The following is a 21286-nucleotide window of genomic DNA, read 5'->3' on the forward strand; positions in this document are numbered from 1 at the left end:
TGAATTTGTGACTTTCCCAGGTTTAGCGCGAGCAGATAACCACTAGTGGAGCTTTCTGCTTCCTGATGCTATTTTTGTTTCTATTTATATACCTCATTGTCAGCTTGTGGTGGATAAGCTCCACTTTTGTATGTTTTATTTGCTGTTCTTATTTTTTGAGTTCTTTGTTTTTACCTTCTAATAAAAATGTGTTGAAAAAATTATACTCTATTGGTTTGCCTCTAAGTTAAAATGGACTAGATTGGTGCCAAGTTACCAGAGTGTTAAGCTCAAGTTTATTTAGTGACTTTTGTGGTTCAGTCTCACAAGGATTGTGATTGTTTCTGAGTGGCACTCTCACCCGCCCCATACCCAACTAATAACACAAATAATTTCTTTAAATTATATTAGAAAAGGTTGTATGAAGTATAAAAAATCGAAATAATCTTCAATATCTATATAACCTAAGAATGCACAAGCACCATCAACAAATGTATCCACTGAGTATGCACCATCAACAGCCAAACAAAACAGCCAAAGACGAAGCAACATATATTGCATGGCTGCAAGTAGCAACCGCCAACCTTTCTTTATACTTTTAATACTTCATCAGATTGCATTTGTTCTCAAAACCTACCCCGCCATATTCCTAGAAAACTGCACGAAAATTAATCTTTAGTCAAAGCTAGTGATTATTCACTCTCCTTACTTTCTGTTGAAGCTTTCTCCCTTTGCAGCCAATACTGTGCAGGCCTTCATCCCGTTGAGTGTAGCCTTCTCTGATACATGCCTTACTGCCTTAATCTCAGCTAATACTTCAGCAATCTAACCTAGGACAAACTCTCCTTCTGGGTAACCATTCTTTGGAGCCTAACAATATCTCTCCTTTTCTAACCTACCTTCTCCTCCCATTTTGGCTCATCACAATTCACAAACCCTCCTTCTGTGTATCCTTTTCTTGCTGTCTAGCAATATCCAACCTCCCCGAGCCTTGCCTACTCACCCCATTCTCCATCTTTATGAACTCTCACTAATAATCACACCCAATTCCCATTAAATTAATGTACCACATGAAACTGGAGGAATATCCTCTAATGGTTTCCTGAGAGCACAGCTGTAACCAACAGTGTACAACAATACCTAATGACCACTGGATTAACCACTAACTTTGGTTTAGGGAGTAGCGTGCTACCCACTATAAAGGCTTCAGTGTCACAGGAAGCGCTGGGATTCCCTTGGGTAGCCATAAAACCAAATACAATACATGAAGCACAGGAAATTTGAACAGTCAGAAGTAAAGTTCAGAAAACTATTAAAAACATACTTGATCTAGATGGGTCACTTGTGCTTTCTTGGTCCGAATTAGCGCTGGGAAGCCTTGATAAGGTCGCCATGACCTCTTCAAAAAGCAAGTAGAATAGAATAGGGAATTGTGCTTTACGTGGTAGAACACTTTACTGTAGCATCTGCCCCAGGTAGCATAATTTCTGCTGTTGCATAATTTCCTGACTGGGTTCGAAAGATTAGCGAACAGGTCAAGCGTGAGGAAAGTTGAGGGACCCCAAAGGCCAGAACTCTCCAAGCCAGGTCAATGTTTGCAATTAGCATTTTGTGTGTATGATAACTCAGGACTGAGTAGATCGAGTTTAAAGCTCAGTTCTTACTCCTGTTGCTATTAAAGGATAGCTGATAAATGTAATTAATTGCTACTTACCTGTTTAACAACTCTGCTGCCTTCAACGTGCAACCTCCAGTCACAAAGAGCGGGCCACTTCCAAGTAGTCTTTTGCTGTTTGTTCTATGGGAAACCCCGCTCCTCAACTTTAGCTGGCTTGTCCAATAATGTTGGGAAAAATCGCAGTGTGATATGGGACCCCTGAATTCTGATAAAAGGGAAGCAGCATGTGGACAGCATGTTTACAGTCGTAAAATGTTTGTGCAGTAAGTCTGTTCACATAATGCAGCCTCTGCCTCTATTGATTTTGGGCAATGCAGTTAGAAAATTGTTTACTTGTTGTAGCAGTATACAAGATTCTGTTTATGTAGCATCACACCTAAGGATGTGTTCCCGGATTTTGTATACTATATTTTGCTGGTGCCACATCAGCAACATTTCGAAGTCATAACTTTTACACAGTGGGATCCATTAAATTAAGCTGCTTCTATGCAGGATACAATTTTTTGTGAATTATTGTGTAATAAATATTGCTTTCTGTGCTGGGGAATTTTGTCTGCATGCTAATCATGCACACTTACTGATCAATCTGCTGTTTTCACTAGACTCTGTGCTAGATTCAACGGGAATTAAACTGGCATTTTTATTTTATAGTTGCAGTGTGTTCATTTTCCAGCATCAGAAGGAATTCTATTTTTGCAAGTTTATAACCTTGAGCCGTCTGGATCAGCACAGCACAGTGATCTGGTGAAGGCAGAGCAGAGGGCTCGGAAGTGGGTGTGTTTTCTTTATTGGCAGTGATGGTTTTCAGCTTGTGAACTGTTTCATGAGTAGATCAGATGAGATGGTCCTGAAGCTGCGAGGGAGTCAGTGACTGGTGTTGTGGGAGCTAGCTCTGGAGCATCAAAACAGACATTTATGGCACTAGACAAAAGGGCGTGTTCTGCATCGTACAACTGCGGGAAATCAAGTTAGCTAAAGTGTCAAATGTCCTGGTTAGTGTTTCGGTGGGCATTGTTCAAGTGATATGTCACCTAAATAATGGAATAAAAAACGACATTTAGAGGCAATCATTCAAAGGGGCAGTAAGTACAATGACAATTTAGAGAACTAACTGCCAGCCCAGATTTGTATATTATATCAAGCACTCTGTTTCTTTTATTAACAATTCAATTCTGGAACGAAATAGTCCTCAGGAACCAGGATAACCAAAAACAGCGCGCAGTGTTCTGAAGGCCAGGTCACTGCTGCGCCTGTGTATCTGGCGCATGATTGGTGATGAGGTCACAACACAAGAGGGTATATTTTCCTGCGTCTGGGCACTGAACTGTAACTCTCTGAATGAGAGGTGTTGCAACTTGCTATGTAGGAGACTCTCAAACAATGACTGTTCTAAGTAAGATCTTTGCTATTGGCAGAGTGGGACAGTTTGAAGCAAGATATCATTTCACCTGGCAAATTACAGGGATGTCACACACAAATGAAGTAATAATCTTTTTGCATGTTGATCAAGTAGAAGTATCTTGTGTAGCAATTTGAATCAGTGGATTGTACTGGGATAATTAATGGTGCAGGCACGCTTACTTTTGTGATACTTTGGCTTGCTGGCTACATGCATACATCTGTGCATATTTCAAAACAGGGTGCTGGAAATACAAACTGATAGTGATGAGTGAGTGGCAGGCAGGGGGCGGTGAACTCCTCCGCTGGTTACTACACCCACCTATATTCCCCAGCTATTACGGCCATGATTGACAAATCTCGCGAATTATTGACAGACTTACAACTCCCAAGCCATTCACACTCAGACAGGGCACTCCTGGAAAAGGAGCTCACTGGAGCTGAAATAGTGCGTGCAATCCATGACTTAAACACATAAGCAATGTGGCCTAATGGCATGCCCATTGAACTTTACAAGCCCACGGCCTCTAAAATTGCCCCTTACCTGCTCTGAAAGTTCAAGGAAGGCCACAACCGGGATCCCTCCCATAGGTCAAAGGTTGGCCCATATAGTGGTCATCCACTAAGATGGTAAACCACTAGAGAATTGCGCTTCACATTGGCCAATTTAGTTTTTGAATGTTGAAATCAAAATATTGGCAAGGTATATGCCTCCCTAATGATTCAGGTGATCACGATTCTTATTGATCCTAACAAATCTGCCTTTATGCCAGGGCAGAGCACTGTTTTCAACCTACGGTGTCTTGGGTCAAGCTGAAGGTCTTCAGGAAGATGCCCTTGAGTTCTCGCTTGTGGCCAGAATGGTATTTAATACGGTCGAGTGTCAATACATGTTTGAAGTGTTGGCCAGGATTGGATTTGGCCAGCGCTTCATGGCGTAGATAAGGCTCCACCACAACGATCCCCTGGATCAGGTGCCAGTCAACTGAGGTATGTTTCCGATATTCTGGCTCCAACGTGACACCAGACATAGCTGCCCGCTTTCACCCTTAGTTTTCACTCTCATTTTAGAGCAACTGGTGGCCTCAATCAGATGTGATCACTTGGTTCGAGGGCTGCAATGGACCGACAACTGGGAAGATAAAATGTTGGTCTATGCGGATGACATTGTGCTGTATGTCTCAGATCGAGCTCCCTGTAACATCAGACACTCCCCGGCCCTGCACACCTTCAGGAAGAACCTCAAGACCTGGCTCTTCGAAAGAACCGGAACTGTACTCCAACCCCCCCCCCCCCCCCTCCCCCGCCCCCCTTACACCCCCCTTGCACCCTCACGGGTGAGTTCCTCGCTTTACAAAACCCTGACTGATTGATTGAGACCCAGTCTTTACGCTTGAAAGAATATGCAAATGTTTTTCCTGTTCATGCTGTGAACTGGAGAAAGTCCCTAATCTCCTTCCTCCACAGGAACATGCCATGACTGCCCTGTGATTGTGAGGCAGGAATCATAACAATGGGTTCCATTACCTAGAGATTTACAAAATTACTGCTGACCCTGACATGTTTTACAGCAATAATTTATTACCACCGCTCACGTGCCTGAGGTGCAATGTTAAGCACTGGAGGTCACTACCCCTTTCATTACTCGGCAGGGCCGCACTTTTTAAAAGGATGGCCTGCGTCATTTTCTTTATACTCTTCACAACACACCCTACCCAGTCCCTGTGTCTTACTTTAAAGCAATTGAAAGCAAAACGTGTACACTGGTCTGGGATGGTGGCCCTACATGTATAGCCCTTAAAAGCTAACAAGAGGCTAGTACAGTGGTGGAATCGCCCAGCCTGTAATAAAAAAATATTTTTTGGGTGACACAACTAACCACCATTAACCCCTGGCTTCACCTCACCGCAGAAGACCCCCTTGTTGCATGGATAGGCAACTGGGGAACTATCTCAGGGCAATCCACGATCGGTCTTGTCACACAGCCTTTAAAGATCCAGTAGCAGTAACACTCGCCTGGCGGGACAAGATAACTCAGGCCACTCCCATGTGGAACTCAGTGAGACTGGGGACACGAGTAACACAGCCTGGATTAAATAAATGGGACCTCATTGATCTTTCCAATGTGGAGGACTTCTGGACACAGGGATGAATCATTCCAGTCTTTGAACTGTAAAATGAGAACCACCTATCACTCGCTGAAACTTGTCGCTATTTGTAGATACGCCATGCACTGTAGAAGGCACTGCCGAAATGAACGATCCTCCCCAAGTCCTCCACACTAGAGGACAGATTGTTAGTTGCTCACATGCTCTGCAAGGCACTCTCCCTCACATGCCACAAATTAATCAATAACTCACCAGTTAGCCTAAAACAGTTATGCGAACAATGGGAGCACTATCTGGAGGGCCTAGGAGATGACAAGTGGCCTGAGACCTTGACATCCCTAAGAGAAGTGGCTATGAAGATCAGTGCAGGTAAACATGCCACGTAGATCTGATTATGCATGCACTACCATGGTAAAAATGTAAAGGGAGGTGAACGCACGGTGTTGCAGGAAATGCGTCCAAAAAGGTACATTCTTTCACACTATATGGAGGTTCCCCGAGACACACAATATTGGGAGTCTGTGATCACTTGTATGAAAAATATCTGTGGGAGCAACATGGGATCCTCTGCAAAATGGTGCCTCTTGAACGGCTGGGATGCAATAGAGCTCGACTTTGTGGAACAGAAGAGCTCGACTTCGTGGAACAGACTTGGATCACATTGGGACTGATGGTAGCCAAACAAAATATTGCACATTTATGTGGGGTGGATGAGGCATCACAATTGGGAGACTGGAAAAAGGATATGGTTTGGTGCATGCTGGCTGAGAAAGCGGTGTAAGAGAGCAAGGGCTGTCCTGAAAAAATGGGCTAAAATATGGGAAAAGTGGAACGAATATAGAGGAAATCCATGTACTTTCCTTGTTACTGCTGGTTCTGCTGTATTTCTTGTTACTCACTCCGACTCATATGTTTTTGGAAATGTGGAGGGGGGATGGAACACAGAGGTTGTAAATGGCTGAGGGGAAACAGGTTTTACTTGACTGTGTCAATGTACAACAGTGTGTTATTTTTCTGGTCTTTGTTATTTTGTGCATGTCTACATTAAATGGATGAGAAAAAAGGATAGTAAATCTAAGCTTACCTATTTACCTTCTTGACAGATTCAGTCTCAATATTTTTCTCACAATATTCTGTCAAGGTGATATTTTTGTTTCCGATATTCTGTCAGTGATCCGTTGCTACATCATAGCAGTGAATACCTAGTTTTAGAATCTGGCATTCACCCTAGTGGTGCTAAGTGAGAACCATACACACAAATGTTTTCTTACCAACCCAGACAAGGTTTCCTAAGAAACCATGACAGCCAGACACTACAAGAGGAGCTACTTCAGTCAAAAGCATTAAGAGTGTTATAACATCAAAGAAAAAATAGATGTTGCTGAGCTCTGAGTACCCCAGACCGTCCCCTACCAACCTGGAGATACAATTATTTTCATTTAGTAAGACTCATGCCCATCAAAGATTTTTACAGACTTCCATTGTTCCTTTACATTTTCCGTTCCTGCTTTTGCTACTCTGTCCAGACAGGTTATATTTTTCATGAAAAAAAAATTCGGGTAAAATTGTTATATTATATTGAAAACAAATAATGTGTATTGTATGAAAAGTATTAATGTGATAGTTCTGGTCCAGACTTGTGAAAGTATAGGGACAGTACTCTCTGGGCCCGATTCACCGAGCTAACTTAAGACAAAAATCCTAAACTTACTACCATTTTGGTATTCACAGAAGGCACTTACTCATGGTATTGACAAGCACTTACTCATTTTGGTATTCACAAAAGTTAGGAGTAAGCGCCTTCTGTGAATACCAAAATGGTAGTAAGTTTAGGAGTTCTGTGAATCGGACCCACTGTTTATCATATCACGGTGAAAGATCTTAGGTAATTAATGGAATGTGAAAATTTGAGAACCTACCACATCTTTCAGGCAGGTTTCTTTGATAAATAATAAGTAATGTTTTGTTGTGTAACCTCAAATCGATCTCCTTGTAAAAGGAACACACATTTCATTTGGTCATTGTCGTGGACTGCTGATGGCTGGATTCTAGAACTACCTTAAAGATACCACTTAATTCTCTTTGAACATTAAACATTTGAACAGGCTTCGGCTGTAGTCGCTAGAGATGGTTACTTTTGCAGTTATGTGACATTTTAGAAAATGCTGCCGGTCTTATTTTATTATTGGTGTAGGAACTCTCCATTTAGATATGAAGTAGCACAGACGTATTTGGGTTAATGGTCGAAACTTGTTCTACTCAAGGTAGTTAAGCGGAATTTGAAATAATTTTTTAATGGAACACCAATTTACTATTGTACATTACTAGATACCTGTCCAACAAAGCATATTTATTATTTTGAGGAAACATGCCTCAAGTAAATAAATTATTATCGGCACCACTTTATAGTTACTGTTTAGTGTAGTACATCTGGCAGACATTTTGTCTGTTTCTGAAACTTACTTGCCTTTTTTGTATTTTCAGCTGTATCCTCACCATCATCTTTCACAATGAAAACAAATACGCTGAGCACCTCCGTGCCTAATTCCTACTACCCAGGTAAGGTGGGAAGTTTTTTGTCTCTTCTTAGTCAACAACCCCTAAGTAATCGGAGCGGGAAGCTATACCTGAAATGGAAATCAGTAATGTCAACAGGAATGGAGTAGCTGCTTTGTCTTCCATCTTGCATGAAGTAAATACTGCTTCTTCCTACTGTAACTAAATGCCTGTAATAGTTCTCGGCAGGAGATCTCTGGGCTCGCAATCATTTACTCTTCTCTCTCTTTCTACCTTTTTCTGCACTGACCTGCTTGTGGTGTTTGACAGATCCTTTTGTGCCAACTGCAATTTTAGGTGAGAGAATTTCCCTTTTTCACTTCTGTGTTTTTTTTAAGTGGGTTTTGGTGTTTGAAAGACAGGGATATTTAACTGTTACTTGAACAGAGTTTGAAAAAACCTAAACTGTTTTGCACCCCACTGTGCACAGTAATAATACAAAGGATTTGCCTGCTGTGTTTTGTGAAGACTAGATTTGTGAAAGAAGTATGTTGCATGTGCAATATCATCCAAGTGGTCACGCCATCAACCATATTTATTCTACTTCATTGCACATAGACTCCATCTGCCAATCATTGTATTTATGACCTTTCATCTTATTTTAGTCGGAGTAGTGTAAAAGGAGACATATATAAAGGTGCCTGTTTTTGTGATTTGAAACATTTAAAAAAAAATATATAATACGCAGACATTCTGAGATTTGTATAAGACACTATTGAATGCTATTCTCCTGAGCATATATCTGTTTTCTTTTTTTCATTTCACCTCGGGGAAATGGGCACTTAGAACAGCAATGTAGTTATACATATCAACAAATTAAGAGTAATTTCATGCACACTTGCCAGAAGTGTGTTTTATTTTTTCTTATTGGGATGGTCTTTCTAATGGTCACTGAGCATAACCAATGCTTTTTGTGTTTACCCATGAGATACACAATCAGTACAGTTAGTTATTTTGCTGCAGCGAAAATAAAACGAGGTATATTTGTTAACATTTTAGAATTTGAAATACTAAATCCTTCATTCAGATTGATATAGTATTGGCTCTAAACCCATGCCAACAAAGAAACCAATACAACATAACTTTTCAGTTCGAAGTCAAAGACTACTTTTTACATGAAGTATATGTAGCTTTTTATCTTACAATGGCTATTATACAACCAGTAGGATTAGAACAGCAACCAGATCATTCATACCAGAGCTTCTGCTGCCAGTTGCCTCTAACCGCTGCGAATATTAAAGTCATTGATAAAAACTGTATATTGCGGGAAGCCTGACTTAATGCCAAGCACTTTTTAATATGTGTACTATTTACTTTAAGTAGATTATTCAATGAAATACTAACAACTGCAGTATTGCTTTTATCACATGCCTAAATCCGTATGTCGAATCCAGAGCAAGTTATTAACTGTTTAACCCCTTGGCTGCGGGGCCGATTCCCCCGCTGTGCTGGGGGAAGGGGGATGCGTACAGCGCCCCGTTGCTCATGAGCCACGTTTCTCATGTGCTCATGATGAGCTCAGCTCAGCTCATCATGACCACGCCCGTTCCTTAGAACGCCCAGCAAAGTAGGGGAATTAGCCCTGCGCCTGAGTGTTCTAACGGTCATGACGAGCTCAGCTCGTCATGAGCACACGAGCTCGTCATGAGCGTCAGAGGGGTTAATAAGTGTACATTGATTAGACGTTCATTTAGATTTCCCCATCCACTTTTTCTCCCAGCTCCTTTGGGCCTTCTTTTCTTTTTTAAGTTGTAGCGCGAACTTGACCTGAAAATATCAGGTATCAGAGCGTTCTACATGAGCCCCAGTTTCGTTATAGACGGATGCATTCATTTTTGTTAGGCACTGGGGAGATGAAGTGATTTGCCAAGAATCACAGGATGTTGAGCGTCCCTGACAAGACTCGAACCTGGTTCCTCAGCTTCGAGGTCGACCGCTCTAGCCGTTAGGCCTCATCTTCTCCCCAAATTCTAATTCATCTAAGCCGTATAGGGTCTTTCAGCTACCCCATATTTATCAGAATTTTTGTAGACCGCCTCTATTCTCATATACCCCCTTCTCTGCTTCCATTCACATGTCCATGCACTCCTGCCATTTCCATTTCGTTGGAAACTGTGGACTGACCCATTCTGTCCCTTTTTGCCAACATCTGCTCCAATGTGCAGAACAGAAGCATATTTTTGGGAAGGTCCACATCATTGGGAATTCCTATTATAACATATTTTTATAGGTATTTCATTGTCTACTATGGTGGATATTTCTGCTGTTACCACCACCCCGTATGTTCGAATTATCCTACATCACCAGATAGTAGGCAGAAAGGTCCCCTCTTTGGTATTGCACAACTTACTGACACGTTTGGTATCAGACTCAGTTTAAATCCTGAGTTCTGGCCTTTTTATTGGGTGATGTGTCAGTTACCATTACGGGAATTCACTGCTCCCCTCTTGAAACATTTCTCTCCCTAAGCAAATGTCAAAACTTTCCACTGCCTTCTTTCTTTGCCTATGTTAAAACGCTTGCTTTATATGGAGCTTCGAAATTAGGTCCCTATTGGATGTTGATGTCTATCCCACACATCAATATGTCCTTCTAAAATGTGCCCCTTCCTGTTCACAAGTGTGATCCCAAAATATTTTCCTTGGCATGACTTCTGATTGTGTGAGCAAGATGTTTGTGATTACTAAGGACTTTAATGGCAGGCGGCTACCGATGAGAGCAGGCTCCCACCCATGAGAGCAGGCACCCACCCATGAGAGCAGGCACCCAGAGAAATACTTGTAGGCGGTACACCTAACTCTGAAATGCTCTGCTTCTTCCGACCTCCTGGTTATCTTGCCCATGGGGTCATATTTTTGGTGTCAGATACCCTTTGAGCGTAACTTTATTTGTTCAAACCAATTATTTTGTTTCACCACAACTTAGGTTATCATCCTCCATGCTTACGCTATAGTTCTATTTAATACATTTAAAGCCTTAATTGTCTCCCCAAATACTCCCCCATACAGTCTCATAATGTTGCACCTACCAGGGAAGGATCTTACTCGCACTAAGTATAAGTTAATAGAGTCTTAATAACATAACAGTGACATAGCTGGGAAATAGAAGGGCAGATAACATCATTTTCTAAGTGACCAGCAAATGATCACCCTTTACTTAAACATAAAGGTACCCTGGATTACAGAATTAACTTGGTTTGCACTTCAATTAAGCAGTTTCATGTTGCCCAAAAGCCCAGTGCTCATCGAAGAGCAGCAACAGCAACTTCAGCTATTTGTATTTAGAAATCCAGCATTTGAAGCTTATTTTTAAACCTTTTACATGTTCTCTTTGAATGCACCTTTTTTTGACGAAAGGTTCTCCTGAGGTTATTAACCTTAAATTTATCCTTGTCAATATGTGTGATGGGTTGCGTTGAACATTTTCTTTAATATTTTTATGTCATGTGTATTTCAAAGTCTTTATAAGTGGATTAATAAATACATTATGAGTTCCTTCTTGGTTCTTAGTGTTACTAAATATACTGAAGTTATAAGGCAAAGCCTACTGGCTGGCAGTGCCGAGGCGGAACGTCTGCCTGAATTGTTGACGGAGGACGCTGGGGTCTTGTAGGACCTTCCTTACATAGTTTGGAAGAGGTGTGGCGCAGCGGCCAGGGTGCCTGACTCCGAACTAGGGGTTTGAGGTTCGATCCCCGGTGCTGGTGGCAGGTTAGCCCAACACCATGTGACTTTGTGCAGTAGCGTGCTTAATCTTCTCGAGGGCCCCCCAGCGGCGGGACACCACTTCAGAGGTAGCTGTGCGCTTTACAAATGCTGGTATTTCATTTTTGACAGCAGCTCTACTATGTCACCGATATTTGTGGACCGTATTGAAACAGGCCCCATTTCACAATGAACAATCGATTTGGACCGTAAAACAAGTCAGACAGATAATAGAAAACATTTCCTATCAGGCGTGGCAGTTGATAGGGTGCACCCTCTTAGGCGAGTTGTACCCCAGGGAGACCTTCATCTCTTTCGAGGAGGCCCGCCAGGAGTTCGAACTTGAGCCTGGTCATTTCCTGCACCATGCAGCCCTGGCAGAAACGGCCAGGGTGGTTTGATCAACTTACTCCGCAGCACCTACCCTACACAAACGCTGGAGACCCTCATAGGCTGCGGCTCGGGTCGTCACTTGATTTTGTTGCTGTACAGATCTATGCATGTGAACACTGTGGGTCCTCCACCCTGGGCTTGTGCAGCTTGCGACCTAGTCAATCCATTGGATGAAGGGATTTGGGCGTGAGTTAATGAACTAACCCAACCTCTCTCTTGCAGCGTCCGCTTTAAATTAGTACACTACAACATTACCAGAACCATGCACTTGAAGTTGACTCTTTCCCCTCAATGTTGCGTTTAGGTAACATAAAGTGACCGAAGGGCAGGAAGATACTGTACAAATTCCTACAGTTGGTCTTAGTTTTAGCATGACGGAGGGTCGCCATTACCTGGATGGGGCAGAGGGCACCTATGATAACACGGTGACATAAAGATGTTTCAGATTGGTCCTTAGCAGAGGAGACACACCTGCAGCTCAATAGATGGGACGGCAAGGTGAATGATGACCTAGCTGACTGGAGGGTCCTGATCGACACTCTCCTAGATCCTTATTCGGATACGACCTCAATGGACAGTGACAGCACGGGTGATGGGGGGCTGAAACCCTGACAGTGGTCCCAACACCCTGAGCAACAACAGAGCTCCATGACATGAATGTAGGGAGAACCCAGTCGTTACCTGTGGGATATCCATTGTCCTGCATCCCTGGAATGATCTGTCTTCCAAACACATTGTCTCATGTGTACTGTGTCTCTCAGCATGCACATTTCCATCTGATGACTTCTTCAAATTGTGTTGTTTTGTAAAACTGAAAAATAAAGTTTTAAAAAAACCTGTAGGGAAGCAAGATTACATCAGAGTTCAGGCTTAGTCAACTCTCTGATCATATTCTCCCTCAGTAGAGCGTTTTTCCTTCTAGTTGTGCTCCCAAATTCCAAATCTGTAATTTGAGTAGACACAACTTTATTAGTACACCCGGCTCCTCTCTCCAGATTCCAAACAAACTTTAGGAAAACCCTAATTATTCACCTGTTTGTCTAGTTCATTTACAGATTAAAAAAACTTCAGACTGTGTACACAAAAAGCTCCTACCCTACTTACATATGTGGGTTGTGTAATAGTCTCTTTATATACACATCAATTACATTTAGCTGCAGACCCCACATTACATCACAAACACACAAAACCCTTACTGCAACACATGGATCTGTTCACCCCACAACACTAGACTTTTTTGTTCTTTACTCTTCCTTTTTTGTGAGAATAACCCTGTTTAGTGGGTTCTTTACTCGTAGTACTTTCCCCTTATGTCATTTAGCCACCTTAATTTGTAAGCATTGGGAGTAGACGTTGACTGCTTGTGCAAATGTGGCAACAGTATTTTTTATGGTTGTGATTTAATTGTCAGAACTCCTTGCTTTGTATAGGCCAAAACTAGGGGTGTAGTAAGAGGGTGGAGGTTCCACTACACGGAGGAAAAGGGCTCTGACAGAAGGGAAGATGAAGTGACCAACCCCATAATATGACAGCAATCATTTTAATATGTGGCATCAGAAAAAAAAGTAAAGCATTGGCCAAGCCAAGAGGTCTGGTGTTGGATATCAACCTTTTGGCTTTGTCAGTGCTTGTTTAGTTTTGTCATGGTTTTTGCAAAACGTTTTTGTTGGCCAAACTGTCAGGTCCTTAGCAATCTAAAAAAAAATAATAGTAAATGGCTAGATGCAAAAATATGTTTCAGGGAACAACTTTGTGAATATTCTCCTTGTGAAAGGGCAGGATGCTGTCACTCACAGTGAAGTTATATAATAGCTAAAGTGGGTTGACCCATTGCCCCATGCTGTGTGCTGCAATGGGCAGAAAAACAAAGCTAAATGGTTAAATAACAGGCCAATGGATGAAGAGGACTGGCAGAAAGCCCCTGTAAGTTAGTATATTATACATATAATTTTAGTAAAATCGAAAGGTCTTGACTAACGCCATACCTAAAAATGCAGTGTAACACACTTGGCATTTCAGGAGCATTTACATTACATTGTAAAAAGCCTCCAATTGTGTATTTCTTTTTTAAGAGTGTTATAGTATGCTGCATGTTACCTTTCGGTTACTCCAGAATGGGATAAGAACACTATCAAGTCACGGGTATGTTCGATGTGTATGGGTGAACATGTTCAGTCAGATAGGGTAGAGGTTCTATGATAGCAACCCCTGAGAGCCTATAGGATCCATTCGGAAAGTGAGTTTGAATAGTTTAGATTAGTTGTTCGAGTTCGGCTGGCGGGAGGTGTAACGGAGACAGAGGGAGCTCAAGTTCGTAACTGCATATTAGCCTGGAAGGGTTCCTGAAGTTTAATTTGACACAGGCAGTTTAATTCAGAAATGCTCAACTTCTACTTGATCAAGTTGAGCCCAGTGGTTGCAGCAATTTTGCCTTCTCATTTGAGGCTTATATTTGCCCTTATTAGATTTACAAATATGTTTCTTTTGTGCTGCATGTTTTGAGCGTATGATAATCCATCTTTAAGTAAGGCTGTCCCCTACATCCACAGGTTTCATTTCAACTAGATAGTGATTGGAGAGTTTAGAAAATAGTATGCAACTTCAGGTAATTAGCAAAGTCACAATCAACATAAGTGTGGATTTTCATAGTATTTGTAACATTTCTGTGAAGGTTGTAAATTTGAATGGGAGACAGTGTATATAGCCATATATAGCAGGTTTATGGAAGCAGAAGACGAGGGTAATGGGAGTGTACCTGAGTTATATACTCCACAGCTTCCGTAGCGTGCAAACCAAATTTAACAGATTTCACGTTGACTGTGGGATAGAATCTGTCCAGCGGGCCAGGTCCTCTACCTTTTCTGAAACGTCTTGCAGTACCAGAATGTTTATCAACCTAAGAGTCTGACCAAAAGGTACGTTTTATTCATGATCCATTGGGTACTGGAAAAAAGACCAAAGGAAATACGCCAACTAATACACCTGAAAATCTAAATGACAATATAGTCCACAATATACTCATGTAATATCGTAAATATGTTTCTTCCTACTTTGGAAGTGATCAGATCCCTCACTGTTACGTGGATCAAAGATAAAAATTCTTGCTGCTGATTAACAGATGACTAGTTCCAAAACCAGATAATATTATCCATATGACAGGCCCTGTATGCAAAAACGAATCGATAACTAGATTATATCCTCATGAATTATCAAAATATAGATTATAACCAATGTTCAGATCTGTCACCAAATAATATTCTTATGATTGACATACCAATGAATGATCTTATCTGAAATCAGTTAATAATAGCCTTATGACTGACTCAAAATGTAGATACGTACCAGTTATCTGCTCTGACGTCAGGTAGTATTCTTATGACTGCTTCAGAATGCATTCATTATCCCAGCATCTGATTCGACACCAGATAATATCTTTGACTGACTCAAAATGCTCATACTAAAGGATAATCTTACGCTAAATGAAATTCTTATGACTGGTTCGGAATGCACATCTGTTGACGAAAGGGAGGCTGGAACTGAAGTGTTGTGTCATGGCTTAGAGTTATACTAACATAGCAGTTGCTCAAAAGACCCCCCCCCCCGTGTTTCACATCAACACCACTGCATGAAAACTGTGAGGGGAGCAGCTAGGCAACATTTCCATTCACACCCAGCAGGTTCATGGCGCGCCCTTGGTTCCATCTCGAGAGCTGTTCATTAAGAATGAACACATCTGTAAGACGCACTTCCAACACCTAGGAGGAACAATTTCAGATAGTAGCAACACTATAAGCAGTGGACCATTGGAAATGTCAGATGTATTTCACCTATTTCGTGCCATCTCTGTTATACACCTTAGCTTTTATGTTTTTTAAAGGCTGTAATTGCTGGGGCAAGATTGCTAACTGCTGTGACCCTCCCTGAATAGTACAGCATTGTGTATGTTTGATGTTCAAAGAAAATGCAAGTTTCTTCTCATGCGTTCCAGTAATTGTGAATTCTGTTGAAATGTAAGTGAATTGTGCTACAAACCTAAGACCGTCCTCCTAAATGCAGTCATTTATCGGAGCATTTTTGTAGGAACATTCCATCAGTTAAGTTATTCAGAAATGTTTTTTCTTTTGCTTTTCTAATGAGAGAATGGACATCCTTCAACTATCTGTGAACTCCATTTTCCAAGTGCTATCCCGTGTGAAGCATTACTCAACCTAGCTGTTATTGTACATACCTGGGCTACATCCCCTACCAAAAATTAGCATGGCTTTTAATTAATTGTTGTTTTCAGTTGTTCCGTGCAATGCTTGTTATGGTCAGTATGTGCTAAAGGATGCTGCAGCCAACTCACCCCGTGGCCGAACATTTCAGACTCCGCACATTAAAGTCGGCTTCGATGTTTGAGTGTCTGCATGGCTAGGAAGACCCATGGAACACGTTCTAAAGGGGAAACATGAGAATGACCGAGGGGGATTGTCACAGTCAGGTCAATGGCAATTCATCCTAGGTAACAATTCAAACAGTAGCCACATCTCCAGTTGCTCTTCATCCAGCTGCCTGGAGGATGGGATTTAAAAAGTGAACCATAAGGAAAGGGAGTTTGCTGCGTAAAGATTACTAGAAAGAAATTGCTGTGTCCTGCAGAACACTTTGTACATGTGTTGAACAAGAACAGGGCAAATAGAGATCCCGGGGGCACACACCATGGTCTAGGAAGAGGGGACAAATTCAACTGACTGATGGCATGTCATTAGGAAAAATAAAATTGTAAACCTGTTATGGGATTACCATACATTTCAAGCATTGACTCAGCAGATCATGGCAATAAATAAGAGAGGAGTCTGGTCTAGTGTCACTGGCAACATGCATCTTGGAGCATATCATTTTGTGGGGCTGAGCAGTGCATCTCATCTCTAAATGCTCTGTGCATCTAATATCCTCATCGGGGAGGACTGTTGATCTCTGCCTTTTATACCCTTGTCGGGCATAGCAGAGATGCATGGTCTAGCAGATAAATCCTTGGCTTATGGTAGAAGGACACTATGACCCGCAACCTGGAATTCAGGTTAGTTGATTGCCTTTCTTTGAGCAGTAAACCTTTGCTGTGCAGAGCGTCTCCTTGTTAGCTTGAGAAGGAAAGAGGAGTGAGGATAAATGGAAGGAAGGGTGAAACTCAAAAGGAAGGTGATTTTGGAGTAGTGAGTAAAGTGGCGATGACAACAAAATACAAATGATAATGCGATGTGATGTAAGAAAAACTATGGCAGGGACCTACCTAACCTATATAATACTATACAGTTTGGTTAATCCACAGCTCGAATTCCTATTCAGTCATATCAAGTAAAACAAAATGGGGTTGGCTCACCCTCCATGATGGATGTGATCTGCTGAGGGGCCCAAAGTGCAGCATATATAATAGTTGTGACCCCAAATGTGGAAAACACCTACTTGTAGATAATGAAAACAGAACGCCATTAATATTGCTGGGATCCCACCCATTTCTCGTTTCCTCTACTTGCCCCTAGAGCAGCAGTCCAAGGAGTGACAATGAAAGGAACGAGGGTTGCACACACAGCATATAATATACTTATGCTTCAACCCCTTTTCTTACCGCCCTTGAGCTTTCAAAGAAAATTATACCTTGTGCCTTTGGCCTCCTTCCACAACATTCCCCTTTTCTACCAGCTCCACAGACAATGTTTGTTGTACTTCCTTGCCTCTATAATGTCATCATTCGCATCAGTAAAAGCACCAAGGACCAGTGGAAACACATAATGCTACCTAATACTCCTTACCTGCTCACTGACCTCCCTAATAGAGCGTGCTGTTCTCTGCACCATTTTAGGAGAGTACTGGGCCATGACCGGTCTTGGCATTGACTCAGCCACACTGAGCAGTTTAGCTGGGCTGAGCCACTGCCGGGCATGCACACACCTACCATCCCCTTCCTGTAGGTACAAGAGACCTCTTGGGAATGGAGAAGTGGACAAATGCACCGATGGAGACAGCCGGGGCACCTGCTTCTCTCAGCAGAAGTCAGTGGTGAAAATGTGTCGCTTGTTGCATTGACACCATAGGGGTGTGCATTCACTTTAATTGTGGTCCACTATGGTGTCATTAGTGCTCAATAGACTTCCGTTTTGTATGCTACATCACACTACACAATAGATGGACCATATATAATTAAACATGGCTGGTGCAACAGACTTTTGTGGTCTTAAAGAACCTCTTGGTGTCTTTGAGTATCCTCATTATATACAGGTCGGCCATTCGAATCAATTTACATCAAACAAGCATAACATGATCCATCCCTGCTTTATACCTGCTTCAATGACTACAAACCATTCGGATCTGTCCCATTTAGGAGCATAAAGACTGAATTACCAAACATCACCGTTAGGGCAGAAACTCCTTGAATAGGATCTTGAAACCCAAAAGAATAGAGAAGCACGTATCAAACACGTTCAGGTAGCATTGTGCAAATGTGACAATAGAGGAAATCTACTAACTTTTGTGACTTTTTAAAATCATGCATGCCAGGAGAGAGATGCATGTGGTCTTAGGACCTCAGTTTAACCATGTTTCAAACTATTTTTCAACCAGAAATAGCTCTTTAGGCTGAAAACGGAGGCAGTTTGGCAAAGCCGCCTTCTCCCCTTATTGATTTCAGTCAATAGAGGAGCGGTCCCTCCCTCTTTGTAATTTATGAAAATTTAGAACTCCGGGCCGAGGCTGAGATTCCCAGGTTGAGTAGAAACCTCACATATACGTAAACTGAACTGGAAGATGAATATGATTCAGTAAAAAAGAAAATCAGGGTAGGGTATGGCATCTTTCCAAATACATGGCAAGGCAGTTATAATAATGTGAAAAAGGTCCTTAAACTATCACAAACGCAGCCATAGCGAGATGCAGTAGAAAATGGAAAACCACGAATAGTGGCATGTACATAGATGGAAACCACTCCAAAGTCATGACTGGAATTATCCTTTCGCCATAGATCACCAGCATAGCTTAACAAAGCAGCCTTTTTGGAGGGGTGAAGCTTATTCTCTTTGAAGTAAGCCGTTGTCTCACTCATTGGCACTGAAATTGCTTATCAAATATACAAATACTGCCTAAGTTTTTGAAGGGCTCATCATTTAGCCTTCTGCAGGACCGGCTTAAAAGCCCTTCCTTTCAACTGCTGTTAACGGGAGATGGCCTTAACCACTGAACTTCTCTCCCAATGTCCGGTCCACACTTTTAATGATGTACTGGTTGTCTCTGTAAGAAAGGTCTTTGCATTAAAACTTTGAATGAGCGTCCGGCACCAGTAAAATTAGAGGCAGTCATGTCCTAGACCCCCATCATACTAAACTTTTGACCCAACGGTCATGTCCTAATCTCACAGCTTTTTGAGCACCATCATTCTTGACATGGCATGACAATCCCCAGAGGTTTGGGCTCATGTTTTAACACTCAGATGAATTAAAAGTCTTAGTATGCTCTACGTACACATATTGTCCTGAGGCATTATGTGGTAAGTCATCCCCACACAAAGCAAGGATCTGACCATCCTTGTTGAACAACATTCTCTGTTATATTCCTGGTTGTTAAAGCCTACGAGCTGTTCCATTTGGCCTCCCTAGACAAATCGCCCGTCTTTTCTTTGACACCTTCCTCATTGTTTATGTAACACCATGCAAGTACCCAAAAATGTATGTCTTAGCTGTACACTCCAATAGTTCAACCTCTTGGGTTCCTGTGGCCCCTGTGTGACACCAACAGACAACATTTACAAACCCCCATCTCCTTAAGAGAGATTGTTGTTGGGTTTTGTTTTTGTATAATTGAATCTAAAAAAAAAGTCAATACATGGTACAGTTTAAAGAAAATGGACTCCGCGTGCTTCCAGTCTCCCCTTCCTGTAGTTAGGGACCACATTGTGACAAAGAAAATACCTGTAGTTTTCGTGAGTGCTTTTGCTTATGCCCTGTCTCCTTTCTCTCCTCCTCTTTTCTCCTCCTGATATGTATCTTCCTAAAAGTGCCAATCAATGGTAAGTTCCCCTTTTGCCCCCTTAGAGAGGTGTGAAAAGGGGTGGGCGGGAGACCTGCTTGTGCTCTTCATCCATATCCCTTCCCACACGGCTGGCTTTTATCATTTTCTCGTATGTCGGCTTGCATGATGGGTGGCACACATTTCACGCCTCTTGTGACATCGCGCTGTGGCATGCCATCCCAGCCATTGAGTGGATGAAACCCTTGCATTTGTCCTGTATTTCCTTCCAACATGTTGTACACTTTCATCACAGTCCTTGCTGTGTATGTTATGTTGTGCACTCTTTTTATTTGTTTTTGCTCACAATTTATTCACTGTGCACTAGTTTTTTAGCTGCACACAAGATATAATGCAAGTCTTTTCACGTGGGACTTGAGAGTGCTTGAGCAAAAAAATGCTTCCTTGTCATTTGGCTTCAGATGACAGATGTGCAAGTTTCCCCCCCAAACAATTTCTAAAACAATGAATAATTTTGACCGCCTTGTAATTGTAGGTATTCGCGGCTTGTTCTTCCACCTATTTCATCTGCCTTGCGGTCTCCATAAAATAAATGTATTGTTTTACTTCCTTTTCCCTTTATGGCCTTAGCCGTTGTTTCAAGGTTTTATTGAGCCATTATTTCAGTCAACAACCATTTCGGAGGTGCGATCAAGCCGCCTTTTCGGAAACCTATGATTGCTGTGCGTGTATTGTTCGATGTGCTTGTAACCCTGCCCGTCCATATTTTCCGTTGTTCCACAGATGAGACTCACACGATGGCCAGTGACACCAGCAGCGTAGCCCAGTCTCACACCTACAAAAAGCGGGAACCAGCAGACGTGCCTTACCAGACAGCCCAGCTCCATCCGGCCATCCGGGTAGCTGACCTGCTGCAACACATCACCCAGATGAAGTGCTCGGAAGGCTACGGGTTCAAAGAGGAGTATGAGGTGAGTGGAACCGCTGGGGCTCAAAGAGCGACCCCACACCCCAGGAAGCCTACCTGTTCTAGAGTGTTACCATCACCTCAGTAAAAAATGTAAGAAACATTGACCATACACCTTAGGAATATATTTGTTTTTTACCTACATATCACTCCCACAAAAGTGATCCTTTCGTCTGACGACGGGTGTGGTCTCATATCCTAATCTACTGTTCATTCCTTCTTATCTTTTTATGACCTCAGCTGATGCCTTGTTTCCTACAACATACCAAATGCATTCTGTAATCAACATAATTCAAAACTGGCCTAAAGACTGGGTAGAGTTGGGGGAACTAAATTCATATATTCTGGCAGATGATGAACATTCTCTTGTTTGTGTTTTCAGACAGCCCACCACATGCTTCTCAAACCTGGGCTACCAAATAGACCGTGATTTGCCTATGTGATCCAGGCAATGAAAATTTGGTCAAACCTACCTCTGAAATAGTATTCCCCGATTAACACATCTCTT

At 42.0% G+C, this 21286-nt stretch overlaps 1 protein-coding gene across 1 annotated transcript in view; it reads left to right on the forward strand.

The window, feature by feature from the left end:
• The window catches only part of PTPRM (protein tyrosine phosphatase receptor type M), a 1525420-nt gene that overhangs the window by 1249353 nt on the left and 254781 nt on the right, over positions 1 to 21286 (forward strand). The window contains exons 19-21 of the mRNA XM_086967355.1: positions 7648 to 7722; positions 7990 to 8016; positions 20595 to 20782. Coding sequence (XP_086823481.1) covers positions 7648 to 7722; positions 7990 to 8016; positions 20595 to 20782 — 290 coding nt within the window. The remainder of the gene's footprint in view (positions 1 to 7647; positions 7723 to 7989; positions 8017 to 20594; positions 20783 to 21286) is intronic.

Source organism: Lissotriton vulgaris, chromosome 4_1 (genome assembly GCF_964263255.1).
Source record: "Lissotriton vulgaris chromosome 4_1, aLisVul1.2, whole genome shotgun sequence".
Classification (NCBI taxonomy): Eukaryota; Metazoa; Chordata; class Amphibia; order Caudata; family Salamandridae; genus Lissotriton; species Lissotriton vulgaris.